This window comes from Chinchilla lanigera, unplaced genomic scaffold (assembly GCF_000276665.1).
Source record: "Chinchilla lanigera isolate Chin_1 unplaced genomic scaffold, ChiLan1.0 scaffold00095, whole genome shotgun sequence".
NCBI lineage: Eukaryota > Metazoa > Chordata > Mammalia > Rodentia > Chinchillidae > Chinchilla > Chinchilla lanigera.
The window spans coordinates 675,146-693,833 of NW_004955496.1; the positions used below are offsets into that span (position 1 = coordinate 675,146).

The 18,688-nt window shown below is 40.2% G+C and overlaps 1 protein-coding gene across 1 annotated transcript in view; it reads right to left on the minus strand.

Moving 5' to 3' along the window:
* The window catches only part of Sec24b (SEC24 homolog B, COPII coat complex component), a gene marked incomplete in the record, with an annotated part of 66,102 nt that overhangs the window by 8,418 nt on the left and 38,996 nt on the right, over positions 1–18,688 (minus strand). The window contains 13 exon segments of the mRNA XM_013505418.1: positions 1,679–1,789; positions 2,744–2,917; positions 3,659–3,817; positions 4,185–4,308; positions 5,545–5,751; positions 5,988–6,043; positions 6,534–6,652; positions 9,927–10,039; positions 11,771–11,880; positions 12,528–12,654; positions 13,910–14,012; positions 15,261–15,442; positions 17,824–18,041. Coding sequence (XP_013360872.1) covers positions 1,679–1,789; positions 2,744–2,917; positions 3,659–3,817; positions 4,185–4,308; positions 5,545–5,751; positions 5,988–6,043; positions 6,534–6,652; positions 9,927–10,039; positions 11,771–11,880; positions 12,528–12,654; positions 13,910–14,012; positions 15,261–15,442; positions 17,824–18,041 — 1,803 coding nt within the window.

Consider the following 18,688-nt stretch of genomic DNA (forward strand, 5'->3'; position numbering starts at 1 on the left):
AATATGCTATTTTTGACAACCCTTCGGCTGTAACTACTTGTTAGATCCTTTTTGTGTATCTCTGTCTTCCTGAGAAACCACTTTGAAGATACCACCATGTATTCAGTAGCCATTGGTATTTTCCTACTAATCTACCCATAACTCTGTAATGTTTGTACTGTTCCTATCCTATTTCCTAAATGGATGTATGCTTATTATTATGTGTTTCCTACAACAACCATTGAGAATAGTTAATGATTATTCAATAGGTCACTCATGTATAGCTCTACTTATTTTCTTTAGAAGCCACTTCGAAGATACCAAAGTATAGTACAACAACTATTGATAATCTTCTACCTCTTTTGTCTGTAACTCACTATTATTTGTCTATTTGTTTTCCTGAGAAACTATCTTGTAGATAACAATATGTAAAACAATAACCATTGATAATTTCCTACCACTTTGTCTGTAATTTGACAAGCCCCCCAATTTTAATGTTATCCTTCTTTTACTCTTTAAAATAAAAAGAGGCCAAATGAACATGTTTTCATATAGACATTGAAGAAACAAATAATGCCAAACTTTTCCCCAAGAACATATTTTATTAAAACAGAAACAATCTATAAATATGCCCAAGCATTAAAAGTAAAAGCATAATGAAATATAATCAATTACAGTATAGACAATTTAAAATCTAGATATAAAATGACACCTTAAAAATTAAGATCCTGGGCTGGGGGTATAGCCCCCTGGTACAAGTGCTTACCCAACACACACAGAATCCCAGCACACACAGAATCTCGGGCCACAAAAAGGAGGATAGTCTGGGGGTTTCTTTAGTAAATACTAATTTTGAGTAATAATTATTTTCCTCCAGAGTTATATGGGAAATAGCGAAGTTCATTTCAGGTATAAATTTATCCATGAAAACAAAACAATGTTCACTGAGTACAGTTCTATGGTGGGTTGCATGTCAAATGTACACCTGCGTAATCCATCATTGCTGCTGTAAAAGCACTTCTGCCTGAGCACCCTCTGCAGGGATGCTAGTCATGCAATCGCTGATTCTCCCCAATGGTGACTGCCCTTCTCCCAGATCATCATGGGAATGGAAGCAGAAGAAGCCTTTTGGGTTTACCTTCATTCAGCTGGTATAAGGCCTTTGAGATCGTCCCCATCTACCCAGCTCTGCCGGTTCCCCCTTCCTTGCATCATGGAGCTGTGTTCTACTGCACTGACACAGTATAGCTTTTTCCTATCTTTGTTAGCTGAAGTTCATTAGGCTTTTACCAGTGATCATGAACTCCTCAACTGATTGTTAAACTGAGAATTTTTAAGAAACAGAAGAGGAGTCTAATTTTTAAGAAACAGAAGAGGAGTCTAATTTGCCCTATAGTAAATAAAAATGGACAGCCAGGTGTGGTGGTACATCCCTGTAATCCCAGCACTTGGGAGGCTGGGACAGGAGAATCATTGTGGGTTTGAGGCCAGCATGGACTACATAGTGAGTTCAGGGCCAGCCTAGACTATAACGAGACCCTATCTCAAATCATCAAAAATGGAAAAAAAAAAGCACCCTCCAAAACCACACCACTTTTTAAAGGAAGAACTTGTCTAGGATTAAAAAAAAAAAATAGCTCCAGCTTCAGTTTTTAGGGTAGAAAAATACGTTTTGCCTGTTCTTCAACTTTGTACTCACCCATATTTGCAAGAAGACAGATAGCAGCTTGCACGTCCACTCCTGCATACACCTCTGCTAGTGAGCTCACCACTGGCAAACAGAGTGTGTGTACTCTGATCCTCCGCTCACCTGAATAAAATGGTGAATAAACGTCATTTAAGAAAGAAATAAAGATAATGAATCAAAAGCTTCCTTAGGATGCTGCTTAGCTAAATTAAAAATTTAATATACCCAATATAAAATGGAAGATAAAATGCAATGTAAATACCAAGTTTTACAATTAATGTGTTTTAATGAAAATGAAACATTTGCCAAATCTACAGACTGTGAACACACACAATTTTAGTTTTTTTGATACAGGGTTGTGTTACGTAGTTCCAGCTGGCCTTGAACTCACTATGTAGTTCAGGCTAGTCTAGAACTTGCAGCAGTCCTCCTGCCTCAGCCTCCTGAGTGCTGGAATTACAGGTGTGCACACAATTTTATATACAGTCAAACATGAGGTTCTAGTTTTTATTTTAATGTCACTCATTATGAATTATACCCAACAGAGTAAAGTATCTGAAAACTTCACTGTCAAATAACAAGTAAAGGTTACCCAGCAATTTAATAAGAATTCTCTTTCACAGGGCAAGAAATGTTGCCAAGGATGGCACAGCAGGATTTAGGAGGCATTTACCAAAACCATATGATCTTAGGAATGAAAGTTTTTTTTTTGTCTTTTTGAGACAGGGTCTCGCTATGCAGTTCAAGTTAGCCTTCAGCTCACTTTGTAGCCCAGGCTGGTCTCGAACTTGCAACGATCCTCCTACCTCAGCCTCCCAAGTGCTGGGATTACAGGCGTGCGCCACCATGCCCAGCCTAGGAATGTAAATTTTAAACATACCCATGTATATACACAGAAACACTTGTGGACATATATTATTTGAAGATTAAAAAGTTAGAAAAAATAACCTCAAAGAACATAGGTTTGATTAACCAGTGGGAATTCCACTGCTTCCCAGCAAGACAGATCCTGCCCCAATCCCCGGAGAGCAAGTGAGGAGGAGACAGCTGCGCCGTGGCCCTTGCAGAGGCCCTGACCTTTGCTGGAAGTGTAGAGCAGTGCCGTCTGAAAGCACACCAGGGAGGTGTCCGTCAAGTTTTCCTCAATGGACAGCTGCACCGCGAATCCGGCATCAGGGTTGATGTTGGCGAGAGACAGCAGGTCGGTGGAGCGGACAAAGAAGTTTCCGTGAAAGGTGTGCATCGAAAGGCCTGAAACACAGACAAACCTGTATAAAATCTCAACTAACCGTACTTTCTTCACCTCAAGGTAAAGTTACTGTTTAAAGTCAAAGATCCCTCTAATCTTGAATCAAAAAGATAAAGTGAGTCGGGCGTACTGGCACACAACTCTAATTCCAGCATTATGGGAGGCTGAAGCAGGTGTGAGAGCCCAGCCTTGGCAACTCAGCAAGATCCTGTCTTCAAGTAAAGCATAAAACCAGAGAGATGAAGGGGAGGTAAAGTTAGAGGGTTGGGTATAGGTTCTAAAGTACTAATTCCAAAAACTAATGCAGGACAAGTGAAAGGAAGACTATACTTTTAACCTGTAGCAACACCTAATCATGAACATTTTCTGGTGTGACCTGAAGTCCAAGACCTAACAAAGCAAATTAGACAAGGACTACTCTACAACTTAGATTTAAAATAAGACATAAGAATCCCTCCAGCAAATACATAAATCCAAGTAAATGTAAATTAAGTGACTATAAAGGCAAAGATTCTTAATTAGTATTCACTTAAGAGCTTCTCTATTGCCCTAGCTTTCTTCAAATCATTTCCAAGATAAGCTTTCTCTTAAGGTTCTTCTTGAATAAACCAAAACATTACTTTCACCCACTTACATGTTTTTTTCTTAAGAAATCATCACTGAATCATCACACACATTCGCAACAATGTGACAGTGTATCACTGTTTTGATATAAGCATGTAACAATTTTTACAAGTTCATACCTTTGGTACACCTTATCCTCATGACAGCCTCGAACCCAATTTTCCTTGTAAGGTACCGTTTCAGGTCCTTCTGTAACTTTTCTGCTTGGGAAGGGTTGAGGGTACAGTGGAAAGATGGGTAATAATAGATGCATCCTGCAGAATACTTGGACATACAAGCTTTGGAGAGAAGCAAGAAAAGAATTAGCTATAGAAACAAGTATATTCTATTCATACAATGATACAGATTCTATAATGTGAAGAAATCTGAGTTTTAAGGAAAAACCTAGAGTTGTCAAAATACAAGTAACATGTAAATCAGAAAACAAAACTTTTTATAAAATATAATGTCTACTGTTGAGCAGAATGCTCAGTGAATCATTATATACACAAAATACTAGTGGCATTTCATACAGTTCATAGGTAATCTTCATAGACATTATGTACAGAATTCATACACCATTCTCTCCAAGGTACTGAGCAAGCTTACTGAAGAGTTTAGACTTAATAGCATGCTAAAAATGTTCATGTGAACAAATAAACTTACCTAGAGAAGCCAGGTCAGAATATTGTGAGCTTAAGAGGAACAGGTCCACTGCCGTTTGCTGTCCTGAGCAATCCAAAGCAAGCTTCTTATAAAAGTCAGTTGCAGGGCCAAGATGCTGCACCACCTAAGCCGACAGATCACCAGGTAAGGGCTGAAAGCCTTTAATTACGCACATGGTCTATCTCTTTTCTTACAGTAAAGAAGAGGGCGGCCTCTTCTCTACTACCGAAGTAAGGAGTTTTAAAACCATCAAGGTGGCTGGATTAGATTTCCTATAGCAGTAAGAGGCAATATTGTATTTATAAAAAGCAATTATGGCCCAGCACTGCTTTAGATGTTCTGCATATTCAGAACAATTTAATTCTCACATTAACACATTATCTCAAAGGGTTTTTATTATCTGCCTTTTACAGATGAGGAAACGAAAGCAAAAACTGATGAAGTAAATTGGCCAAGATTATGCAATTACTGCATGATTGTGGTAAAATGTTGAGACTATAAACTCAAGAAATCTGGCTCCAGAGTGAGAGTATTAGATATTAAAGAAGGTTTAAATAATTGCTGCCCAGCCACTGAACAGTTCAGTTGAATGAAATACTGTCACCTTTACTATAGATTTTTAGAGTTTAGGGGTCTGAGAAAGCTATCAATGCCACTTTAAATACACTTATATGTATGATGCCTAATTATGCTTATTTGTATGTCTTTAACTGCTAATAACTTGCAAGTGAAATTACTGATGAATTATTTTTCTTCTCTACTTTCCACATTTTACAGAATAAGTAGTACATCTTGCCAGGCATGGTGGCGCGCGGCTATAATTCTAGCACTTGGGAGGCTGAGGCAGAAGGATCATTATGAGTTTGAGGCCAGCCTAGGCTACAATGTGAGCTGAAAGCCAGCCTGAACTGCATTAGTGGGGCCCTGTTTCAAAAAGCCAAAGGAAAAAAAAAAACAGTAGTATATCTTTAAAATTAAACAGTTTTTTAGTATGATCATGTTAAATTACAGTAACTCAGATTTAGTAAGTTTTCCACTTGTAAAACAGAACAGAAAACCAGAATTAGAATATTAAGCCACGTCTTTAGTATTTAAATTACGTAACCATTCACCATACACTTTAATCTGTTTCCTCATTTGTAAAATAACATGTTTAAGTGATTTCCTCATTTTTACGGCTTACAAAGCAGTAAAAAGAACACTGCAACATAGAAATAAAAAAGGTTAAATTCAGTTAAACTCTTTTAGTGATTTTTAAATTATTAATGAAGTCATACAGCAGCATAATAAACTAAGAGTTACACTGTCAGTGGAGGTAGGAGCATCAGTGGATAAGACAGAGACGTTAAACATACAGTACCTTTGTGCTGGATCTTTGATTGGGATCTTCTCGGGACTGCAGAAGCCCTGCGCCCAAGGAAGGTAACTGTGTCTGAAATACAGACACACGGCCACCTGTTGGAGACATTAATTTAAAGGCAGCCTGAAGCGCCGGACCAAGGGCACTGTGTGTTTCTCTTGTGTTGGTGAACATATTTGGTAATGCATTCAATAAGACTTTAATAAGCTGGGAAAACAAAGATAAAACATTCAATTACTGAGAAGGCAAGGCAATATTCCTGTTTAAAACACCTCAGAATACAGCATGGGTCACTCCATCTCTGGGGACTGCAAACTAAGGAGAAAAAAGACGCTCCCTATGCTGTCTACTGTCTAACACTGACACAGCAAGGGGATGGATGCTAGTGTCTAGTTGAAACAACAGAAATACTTTGACACTTCAAGAAAATAAATCCATCTCACCTCTTTGCTTTCATATAGATTCACAAGTAAACCATCCGGTGTAGGTAGAAAAACATCTATAGGGAAAACATATTTTAGTCAACAAATAAAGTTAAAAAAATATAATAAATTAGAAAATTTTAGTTTTCATCAAGTTGCACACATGATGTGTACTGTAATCTTTTTTTTTTTTTGTCTTTTTGAGACAGGGTCTCGCTACGCAGTTCAGGTTGGCCTTCAGCTCACTTTGTAGCCCAGGCTGGTCTCAAACTTTCAACGATCCTCCTGCCTCAGCCTCCCGAGTGCTGGGATTACAGGCATGGGCCACCACGCCTGGCTTGTAACCTTATTAAATATATACTCTGTACATACTATACAAATGTGTGTGTAATACATACACAGGTGTAAAAAATTAACAATCAATTATCTGAAAGGAATCATTTTAAAACAAACACCAAGGTGCACCATATTATTCTCACAGGACATGACAATATGAATTGTTAAATACTGTAGCATCCATTCTGACATCTGTAGTTAGAGATTTTTTTTATCTTGCAGGATGCTTACCATCTATGTCAGACACAATCAACATCTGTGGCTGTGATAATCCTTCCTGTAAACTGTAGAAATGAATAGTGCTATCAAAGGTCATGAATCCTATTCTTGTTCGTGAATCTCCAGGAAGCCTAAAGATAAAAATGACAATTTTAAATTCCAAATGTTCAGGAACATTTGGTATCATAAAATAATGAAACAGAAAGCTAAGTCTAATAATACTTTTTAAGACGAGACAAAATTATCACTCAACCAATATAAAACATGGAAAACTAAGGACGAATGATTGCATTTTCAGATGAAACCACTTATACGTTTAGACTTCATACTTAGTAAACTGAACTATATCTATATTCTCATAATAAACCAAAACTGGAAGTGAAATTTTTAAAAAAGTTTAAGATTTCTGGGCTGGGGATTTAGCTCAGCGGCAAAAGTGCCTGCCTGGCAAGCGCAAGGTCGTGAGTTTGGTTCCTGGTACCGGAGAAAAACCAAAAAAAAAAAAAAAGATTTCTTCTGAACTTTCCTTTGAAACATACTCTTTTAAGGGAAAATTTACATTTTTAGTTCCAACATTACAATAATATACCTTATTTAAGCGTTTTAAGCACAGAATGACACAAGAACACTTTGTAAGACTATAATGCCCATAAATTTTAATGTGCAAAATTTAAAACAAATGACACATTTATTAACACCAAAATATTAATCAATCAATTTTTTAAAGGACGAGGGTAAAGAAGGGAAAATATATATATATATATGTATATAGAAGGATCGCTGGGATAACTGTACTGCTGGTGTCTATTGATTTATTGAAAGGAACAGTTAATGCTTAAATTTTTTTTGACCAATTTTGCATGCTTATATCTGGTAATCTGAACAACTAATTTGAAGACAACAACAACCATTGTTGAATCCCTACTATCTTGATTAGTGAAACTCTGCATCGTCTCTAACGTTCTTTAAGTTTTCTTTTCTTTAATGGTTTGATCAATCTTGCATTCTTACATATGGTAATCTCAGCAGCTATGCTGAAGATAACAATATGTAATATAAGGGATGGGGATACACCTCAGTGGCACAGCACCTGCCTGACAAGTGTGAAGTCCTGAGTTCAATTTCTGGTACAAAAAAAAAAGGTAGTATAACAACCATTGTTAACTTCCTTTCACCTTGCTTTGAAATTCTATTATCGTTTTTATTGTTTTTGTGTTGTTTTGTTTTTGTATTGGTTGTTGTTATTTTTTCTCTTTAAAATAAAAATAAATTAAAAAAAAAAAAAAATTCTGTCAGAACTGCTTTCAAGCCAGAGCCCTAAGTATACCAAAGCAAGTAACCATCACACCACCCACCCAACTTCCCGTTTTAATGAGGGTGCCCCAACTTGCTCAGTGTATTTCAATGTGCCCAACAACCATGTTGGCTTGGTAGTATAGTCTATTTTTCTGTGATGCTTCTAAAATGTTTTCAGCATGTGCCACGGCGAGAACCATGTCTGCAGGATGACACCCAGGAGCTCCAGGAGCAGCACTGCACACTCAGCTCACCAGGCAGGCTGAGGCTAGGGTGCCCAGACTCATCTTTCTGTTTCCGAGACTGCTGCGCTCCCTGAGCTTGTGTCACCTCTCACCAAGCAGTGGAGGCCAGGGACCCACCTCCACATTAAACTACACCAGGCTGAGCTGCAACTGCTCTAGCACCAAGTCCTCTTTCTCAAAGACGTCTCCAGAGACCACCACAAAAACTTCTTATTACATTGCTGCTAGCCCTATCACCTTTGTTTTTCATTTTCTTAATGCTTTACTTTCTGTCATAATCAAGTGTAAGTATTTTCTAATAGTTTTATACTCTATTTGATCTGCAGTTCGTAACTCGGCACTGTTGGAGAGGCTTCCAAGGGGTGCGACACAGACTTCGTGTGTGAGCAGCAAGGCGAGTGGGCTACTGCAGCAAGGAGCTGGGACAAGGGCTGGCTCTGGCCACTCCAGTCAGGAATGGAGGTATCTCCAGGCAGGGGTCAGAACTTGGTGTTCTCTGCGAGCGCTCTTCACTGCCACTCACTGTGAAGCTACTCCCAGAGTGGGTTAGCCCTTACGATTAAATAGGGGCAAACACTTAAATCAAGGATAAAAATGTGACAACTAAATTACTAAAGAGCACCAAATGCCAACCTTTTAGCATCTTTGGATTTTTAGAATCCTGAGTGTTTCAGTGGCCTGAGCTACATTTATAGGCATCAGTACTATGCAGGGTACGGTGACCAGGAATGTCAACAGGGAAAGGGTTCTTGGGTTCAAACGCAAGAGGGGAGAAGCCTAGGGCGCTTGTGACAAAGTATTTGTGCATTACACCCCATATCCTGCCCAGGTCAAGAACCACTCTCACCCCCAACCTTGAGAAAAAACAGAGGCAGAATACAAACAGTGTGGTTTCCAGAGACCTGGGGATCATTTAAACACTAGTTGAGAGGCTCCCCAGTGAGCACCCCCGGCAGACACAGGCAGGAATTAAAAGCTCAGGACAAAGCACCCAGGCCGGGCTCCGCTGCCACTGCATGGTGTGGTTCGCTGCTCAGCACCTAAACGAGGGCCTTCCTTCCGTTCTGCCCCTCGTCCTCCCCCAGGGCAGTTAAGACTGCCTTATAAGGAACTTCCTTGCTTAGAGTATATTATGGCCACATTTCTTTTCCTCAGATTATTTTAACATTTTTGCTTTTACCTTATTTGAACTGACAGGTAAAACTGTGTGCACAAAAGGATGTTTAGAAATAAATGCACATTGAGGAATGACTAAAGCTATTTATTGACGTGTATATCCCATCACAAGTTATCATTTTTGTGATGAGAACAGCTTGACTCCAGTTGGCATGAACATATGGCCATGAGCTCCGGTGCTATGGCTGGAGCTCAGTGCTGCATCCTGGGGGCAGCATCTCCTCGCCCGCCACGGCTCTGCTCTCCACTGCCAGTAGACTGAGGATGAACTACTCCACAAGGAAGTGGAGTGCTTGGCATTTCCCTGTCAGTGTCTAGCTTGTGCCACTCAACACAACACACAGCCACAGCTGCAGCCTTCCCAGATTCCAGATCCCCCGACAGGGGAGCCTCTCCAGAAACAGGTGCTCAGGCCCACGGGTCACAGCTGAGTCATGGGGCAGTGAGGTAAGATCAGATTCTTGATGAAATGCTAAAACTTGGGTGACTTCATGATTCAGATACTAAGTCACTTACATCATAGTAACTCAAGCGGGGAAGTCTTATTCTATGGTAGATGGGAAGTACTCTCATAGTTTACAGAAAAACATACCTGAACTTAACAAAAGGTAACCCAGTAAACTGCTAACACTTCAGATTTGAGCGTAATGACATACAGACACATGATATGAGTAAAAATTATTCTTACTTGTCTAAGTGTTCTAACAGCGACTGGCACAAAACTGTCAAATATCCAGCTTCCACGGCATTATGCGACACATCTAACACAAACAGGTAAACTGCGGGCTGAGGAGGACGGAGCTGAAAGGAGCAAAAGCAATGCTGTTTAGTGACAGGTACAGGTTACCCCTTTCACTACTACCATGGGACACTTACTGCTGAGTATACCGCACTAAAGCTAAAACAGGACCACTGCTTGTAACACCTCACCCACTGATGAAAGTGATATGCCTTGAATTCTTTTCTTGTAAAACTTGTGGATTAAGTATGATAAGGTAGTTATAATGGTTAAGTAGGTTGGTTAAATGTTTTTCTGGTAAGGAATGTTGGCTAAGACATCTTCTAAAGAAGAATTAAGCTTGTTTATTATTTAATATTAAACTGACTACAGATTTTATATATACTTTCCTTATTCCAAAAAACATTTAAATCTTAAAATTTTATTTTATTGTTGTTTTTATAGTGCTGGGGATCCAACCTAGGGCTTCACCCATGCTAGGCAAGTGCCTTACCACTGAGCTACACCTCCAGCCCGTGAAGATTTTTGTACATGTGTTTAATGTCAGTCAATTCAGGCAGGTTGTACATGCCTACGTTCTGGGCATTCTGGGAGGCTGCGACAAGAGGAGTACACGTTAAAGCCTAGCCATTGTAACCAAGTGAGTCCCTGCTTCAAAATAAAACATAAAAAAGGGCTGGGGATATACCTCAGCATGAAGGTCTTGGGTTCAATACCCAGTATTGGAAAAATAAGTAAGCAAATAAATAAATAAATTCCAACAAAGGTAATATGAATCATATAACAAAAATGGAAGATTATTTCTTGGGGCTAGGGATTTAGTTAAGCGGCACAGCACCTGCCTGGCAAGCACAACGTTGTGAGTTCAATTCCCAGTACCGGAAAAAACCAAAAAAAAACAAAATTTTTTTTAAATAAATAAATAAAGATTATTTCTTGCACTATCATTTCAACACTCCTAAGGATCCTGAGCAGAGTTAAGACCAAAGTAAGTCATAAGGTAAGAAGATTCCATGAGAAGAAAAGTGATCAAGTGAAAGTTTGTTACAGCTAATATGGAACTAAATGTGACAATTACACTTGGTTACAGAAGGCTGAATTAGACACAAAAGAACATAGAAATAAAAATAAAAATGGGCCAACCACCAGAAATTCACTACACATCAGCTGTTCCTGTTTCCTCTTTTCCATTAGCAGCACTTTAAGTATTTGCAGATAACAAAGATTAGAAATAAGGATATGGAAGAAACACAGTTATTAAAAATGGGCAGATATGACTGAAAATAAGCATGACTTGGGTAAAAAACTCACTTTTGTAAATGGAAGTGTGACATTTAGAGCCCATATAATTAAGGAACAGGCAGAATTTTATGACTGGACTAGAAAGAGAAAGATTAGTTAATATTCATGTATTCTTGTATCTGTACTGGGTGAACCAGAAAAATAGTGGTATCTTTAAGACCTTGAAAACAGCAGTTTTTCTGTTTGAAGTGCCTTTAATGTTAAATGATAAAAGAATATGTTCCCATTCCTGGCAGGCAGTCAAATCCAAGAGGGAACAAACCATAGTTGCTGGTGCTCATCATAAAACGTTACAGTACTAACACTTCTTAGTGATCTAATACATTTTTCTAGATCAAATAACATTATATTTGTTAAGCACAAACTTTCACTGTTAATTTATTTTAAAAGTACTATGAGAACTGCAGAATTTGGACAAGAATTCACTTAACAGAAAATTGAAAACAACCCACACAAATGTATCCCAGGACTAATTTAACACCAATTGTTACCATGTAATCCGAGGACGCGATGAACTCCACAGTTGAATTCTGAACTTCAGGTCGTTTATGAGGTTCTCCATAAGATCGTGTAAGGGGGTTATACATGAACTCTTCAGGAACTGGGTAAGAGGAGGAATCGAATGTAAATTTAGTAACAAGCCCAGAAATAAACGCCTTTATCATCAATACCTAAGGGTTAACCAATAGCTCTGGGAACACTTAGTGACAAAAACAAAACCCTTCAGGCCTCTTAAAAAACAGATCCAAAGTATAAAAATAACTAATTTTCTGAAATCATGTGAGGAAACCAGGACACAGGTAACTTCCCTTCTTAGACTTGTGTCCTACCTATGGTAACATATGACACAAATCTGAGAAATGCAAACTTGAAAGCTAGTAAGATAGGTAGATCTAAAAAGTGAATACAGGGATGGCAGACAGACACACACACGGGTTCACACTCGCTGTGGAGGTCAACCCGCACTGACAGGACAGGACCAGTGCACAGTGGAAAGGAGCTTCACGTTTGGGGTACATGAGCTCCCCTGCTTCTTCTACGAGTATTTTCTCCCCTGCCCGCACCTCACTCTCCTCTCCTCACTCTCCGCACCTTTGGCAGCCAAAGTGCAGGTGGCCCAGCCTATATTCTCCCCACTCAAGATGGTGAGAAAGCTGTTCCTATAGCTTTCCTGTAGCAATGAGGAAAGCATATCAGAAAATACTGAAAATATCATTCAGACACTGATTTGAAGACTCAGAAGGTTACCGTCATTAACTCTATAGCACAGGTTGCATTTCCATCTACGCTGGTCAATGAAGGACACGAAAGGGTTGATATACGTTCGACAAGATCGGCACCGCACAATGGTATTGGATGTTATCACTGGTAATTGCTGGGAAAGAAAATAGAGACGTTGTCGTAGCACCCCGGTGAAAAACAGAACTCATGGCGCTCTGCTCCACACATGGAACACAGAGCATCACTGAGCTTTGTACAGAGTCGCAGTCATCGAATCTGGTGATGTACTAGGCTCCTATCAAGATTTCTCACTCTTGTCACAAACAGTAAGCTAACACTAAAGCAAAGTCACACCAAATCTAGCAAAAGTCTAGCTGCTGGGGGAGCCTGACTGGCCAGGAAAATCATACAGTGTAAGTAAGAGCTCATCAGCTAGACCCAAGCAGTTCACAGCAAGAAAGAAACATACATTAGGCAAAAACGCTTTCACAGCAGGGCATAGTGCAGCATGTCTGAAATCTTAGCACCGAGGGAGGCTGAAGTGGAGGACTGCAAGTTCTGGTCCAACCAGGGCAGTTTAGCAAGACTGTCTCAAAAAATAAGGAGGACTGGGGATGTGGATGTAGCTCAGTGGCGGAGCATCAATGAGTTCCATCATAGTTCACACACACAGACATACACAGGCAGGCAGGCAGGCACCGCCTGTCTCCATTGATTGACTGCAGGTGGTGACAGTGGCCCCACAGGGGCTGAGGCCAGAAGCAGCCAAGCTTGTGTGACTTAAAAAGGCTCTCAGCCTCGGAAAGTAACCTTCTATTCAACTCAGAAAATACAAAAACGGCTGAGCGAGTGTGAGGGAGAAACACAACCTAAGAAGTATAAACAAAACGTTTCTAGCTCCATTTTTTTTTTAGCTTTAAAAATTTAGTTTAAATATAATGTATGTGTAAGCGACACTGGAAGAGGTGTAAGAATCTAGTCAGTTGGTCTCAAGCCAAGCAGACTGTAAATGTTTTACTTCAACAGACTTGAGTACCTGGGCTTTCCTTGTCACTATATGGTTTTCTGCTTAGTGGGAACAATCTCACAGCGCTCCTCCCCAGCTGGACAGCACCATTTCAAGGTCTCCTAAAGTTTACCCATTATCTATGCTGGTTCCAACTTCTTTTCTGATGGTGCTCGGACTTTTATCATGACAAAAAACTTCCATAACCACCTCTGTGTTAACGGTGCTTACTGTAGGGCCTACCACAAAGCAGCTGCTCAGAAAACATTCATTTGAATTGGACAGAAATAATTGTTTCCAGCTCCAAAAATCAAAGATGAAAATTCTAAGAAAATGTAAGATCTAGATCCTTTGAACACAAGCACACTTCAGCACCCACCACATTTTAAAATGTCTACCTTACCGTCAGGTCTCTGAAGGGATGTAACAGCAGTCCCAAAGGAAGTTTAGCTTTATTCAGCAACGCCTGTGTCTGTGGAATATTTGTCAGGGTACACCGGAAGGAACTGCAAGAAGCAAGCCACGCTGAGTGTGCTAGCTGTCAGAAAAACACACTGCAGTAGACAGGATAGTTCAGTGTTTATGGGTGTAAATGACAGTCATCGGGGCATGTTGTAACTATAAGCAGGAATGCCTGGTTACTTTAAACAAGCATAAATTTAACACGTCTAAAGACCTGAATTAAGGAGTAAATCTCCGCATGGCAGAAAGGACAACATAGGTGGGAAAAAATGACTATTAGGACCACTTGTAGGACACAAACAAGAGTAAAAAGAAACATGAGCACAGGGCATGCTGCTCTCCCACCCTCACTCATTTTTTTTTGGTGGTCTAGGTATCAAAAGCCAAGCCTCTCGGGTGCTGGCCAAGCACTCACCACTGAGCCACGCCCCCACCAATGTCCCTGTGGGACACTCCGTGGTGGGCCCAGGGCCCTGTGCTTCTCATTCCAGTCAGTCCATCTGAATGCCAACCACTGGGAAACCTGTACTGACCCTCCACATGCACTCCCTACTCTGATTTTTTTCTCTTCATAGTAATGCTGACAGTGTACCATAGACTTACTAGTTTGGGGGTGCACAGTATGTCTCCCCTTACTATCTTGTATACAGGCCTGACTATTACAGGTTCAAACACCCCCTAATCCAAATATGAAATCTGAAATGCTCCAAAGTCCAAAACTTTCTGGGTAGACACAATGGTAGAAAAATTAAAGATTTTGGGACATTTCAGTTTAGGGATGCTCAGGCAGGAACGTCTATGCAAACATTCCAAAATCCACAAACTCCTAGATGTGAAACAACGAAGGTGCCTACCCTCTGAAGTAAAGGACACTCAAACGTATTCCTGTGTTACAGCTGACAAGGGTAAGTGAACATGGTTACAGCTGACAAGGGTAAGTGAAGACTGTACAAGGGTAAGTGAACTGTGTGGTCTCACAGCTGCTTGCTAGAGTCATGGTTTCTCCAACTCTTATGCTTGGACTCCTCATTAACCACTAAGGTGACAGGAAAATGGGACAGGATTGAGACAAAGGTGGGAAGAGAAACAGATAACTGACACTCAATTTCACATCTCCTTCTACACAAACTGAACAAAACTTCTCACCAGGGAAATGATACCATACTACTTTTACCATCTTTGAAAGTCATCAATATATATTATAGTATTTTCATCAAAGTAGATTACTTTCAAGATTATGAAATAAAAAAAAAAAAAAAAAAAAAAAGATTATGAAATACACAAACACCTACTCTGGGCTGCAGTTTAACTTTTTGAGGTCCAAGTTCAAGTTAGGTACAGGAGCCCAAACAGGAGTTGAGGGCAAAACATCCCTCTCCTGTGTGAGGTTCACAGGCCGCAGGCTTTCCGGCTGTGGGGAACTCTGAAGACTCAATCCTCCCAGACTGGATGACAGCTGGTTCATGCCAGGATACTGTTGGGAGCGCAACACAAAGCAGGTCAGATCAGAAAAGAACAAATGTCTGCTTATGCTAAATAGGGAACTGCAACCAGGAAAACTCAACAAAGTAATTTAAAATTGGCTCGGCAATAGCGCAATGATTTAATAGTGCAACTGATTTAAAGCATACTTAAAAAACTCAAAGCAAAAATACCCAGTAAACTTAAAATCTTAGTAACAAGTTTAAACCTTGCAACAAAATTTCAGCAACAGTGCTGTTCAATATCAGGAATGCGGTTTCCTTGAACAGTTTACGCTAAGAAGGCAGGATAAATGCTTGTTTCCAAGTTTTATCAATCATTGGTTTTCAGAGAAAACAAGCTGATGCTGCAGAAATTCCCAATGACGTTCAATGAGTTTTTGCTTTGTCTGTATTTTCTACTCCCAGTATTGTTAGTATTTGATGAATTCATGGATTTTTGCTAACTCAAGCTGATTTAATTGCTGTCATTGTTTATCTGATGTCCACATTACTCAACACTCGGGGGCAGTATGAACTCTTTCAAACTGGCCCGCTGCCTATTATTATTGTTCTCCTTGCTGGTACTGTTTTCTTCTGCAGTGCTGGGGACCAAACCACGGCCTTGGCATGCTGGGTGAGTGCTCAAAGACTGGCTACATCCTCGGCCCCTATGGCAGTGAACTACCAACAGGAACTGTATTTTGTCACCCTTTGTGAGGTCTTTGCTTTCTGGTATAACATTCTGTACTCTTCCTCCCCACACCAAGGAGGAGCCATTCATTGGTCCACAAAGGGATCCTCGCTCCTGAGTACAGATGCTGCCTGGGGATCAGAATCTGATCGGTGCTTACTCCTAGTGTGCTGTTACTACTTCCAGGCTTTTTCAATAGATAGAGATGGAAAACACACATGTTTAAGTAGCTGGAAAAAGTGAGATCATATCAATATTTCCAATTCAAACTTAAGATAACACCTTTACTTTGAGCAAGTTCTCTAATTTTTGCATCTGTTGTCTCTATCTTCTTGCTGAAAATCTTGATTCCTAACGGCAAGAGCCTGATGGTTTTCCCTTGACTGATACTCATGGTAGGGGAGGGGCATCAGTACTCAGGTGCCCCAAGGATACCAAACTCTGTAGATGCTCAATCCCTTACATACCACAATGTGTTATTTGTACATAACTTGTGCACATCCTCCCACACACTTTAATTCATCCCTAGAGTACTTCAAACACCTAACACATGGAAATGCTATGTAGTTATTTTATCATTTAGGAAACAGTGACATGAAAAATGTCTGTAGGTGTTTAGTATAGATGTCATTTTTTTGTTCCTCAAACATTTTCAGTCCCTGGTTGGTTTGAATCGATGTTCAGACCTTATAGATGGAATCAACTATATAGTACTTATTTTAACCTATGACATACTTAATCAATTTCAAAACAACAGCATCATTACTACAAATGTAAGATTCTTAAATCAAATGTTAGTATTTTTGTAGTTCTTTTTGCTCTTATACATATGCCACCATGAAGTACAAAACACTGAGTTTTATGATCAGCTAATCCTAGCACTACTGCAAATGACATAACTAAATATCATTAGGAGTACACATCATTAAAATATGCCATATTCTGGCCTAAGGAAATGAAGACTTAATGTAATAGAGTTCAATAGACTCTCTGGTTAGCTAATAAATGGGTAGTCAGCACAGGAGAAAAGATAAAAAGTAAGGATAAGAATGGAGAAATAAAGATCCTTCCACATCTTCCAGTATAGTAGACTGTACTACTAAATTTGACAGTTCTACCTCACCTCTGGACTGGACTTCCAGGAATGTGAGAAATGCAAAATTACTGGTTTCCTTCAAATTATTATTTTTTTTTAAAGGAGCAGAATAACTGACTTTTCCCTGTATTCTGTTTATGTATATAAGATCAAAACAGCCTGTAATCCCAGTACTTGGGAGGCAGAGGCAGGAGGATCACGGCAAGCTCGAGGCAAGCCTGGGCTACAGAAAAAAAAAGGGCCAAAACAAAGAGCATTTCTGCTTGTGGAATCCCGTAGGGGGAGTGGTAATCCATCAAGAGCGATTTTTCTTCCTATTTTCCCATAAACACTTTCCCAACCTGCTCCTTTTGTCCACAATTTCATTTTTTGATTTTGTGAGAGGACAAGCTCAGATTTATACGATATTAACTGCATCAGTCATAAGCCTGAATATAATCAAGCCATTAAGACTTTTAATTCTACCCAATAGAAAATGGAACAAAGGAACACAAATGACACTTACATTTAACTACTTTTAAAATGTTACCAGAGATCCGTTAGAAATGCAAAGCTTCACAACATTTGGAAGGGTAGCTTCTCAACATAACTGAGCATGCATGTACCTGTGGGTACTGCTGGAAGGCCGTGGCCGCTGGGCCGCTGGGCTGCACTCCTGAGGTAAGGGGCGTGGCAGCGTTCTGGTAACCGGGCTGAAGTGTTGGGTAACCGTGGCCAAAGGGCCTGGCCATCCTCACAGATGGAGGAGCAGTGGGTGCTGGCACAGGGTCCGGGTCAGGTGCAGGGTCTGGAGCAGGACTGCTGGCCGATGAAGAATGCATGTCTAGCACATAGAAGAGCAGGGCATTAGCCATTGGAACGGGCTCTCAAGACTGGACTTGGGCAGGTGAGCCAAGGCTTCTTTCTCCTTCCCAGAGCCTTCCCATGACCAAGTCTGAACACACGGTGGGGGGTGGGATAATGACGCCCAGGTACCTTGTCATCCTGCTTCACTTATCTCACTTTATATACTGTCCGGTCCTACATTTTGTATCACTCACTAACAACGCTTCAGCTGGTACTCCTAACATAACACACACAGGCAGACACACATATGCATCTAGTGGAGTTTGTTTTTATTTTTTTGAAATTCTCTAAGCAGACCTGGAGCTAAGAAACAAAACAAAACAACACAGTGAGAAGAGAGAGTATCATCGATCTCCTCTCTAACTTGCCCTTCACCTGACCCTGCCACCTCTGCCCACTGCCCATGGAAGGAGCCTCATTTTCCTGCGCCCCTTAGAACTGCATGTCTGCACAGGTCCTGTGAGTGGGTCCAGCTCCCAGAGCAAGGCGGGGCAGAAGAGAATCCAGGGATTAGGCTTTGTTTTCATTTCAATTCTTTAAAAGACTAAATCATCCATCCATCCATCCACCCACCCATCCATCTACCTACCTACCTACCTATCTCAATTATCTATGGTACTATGT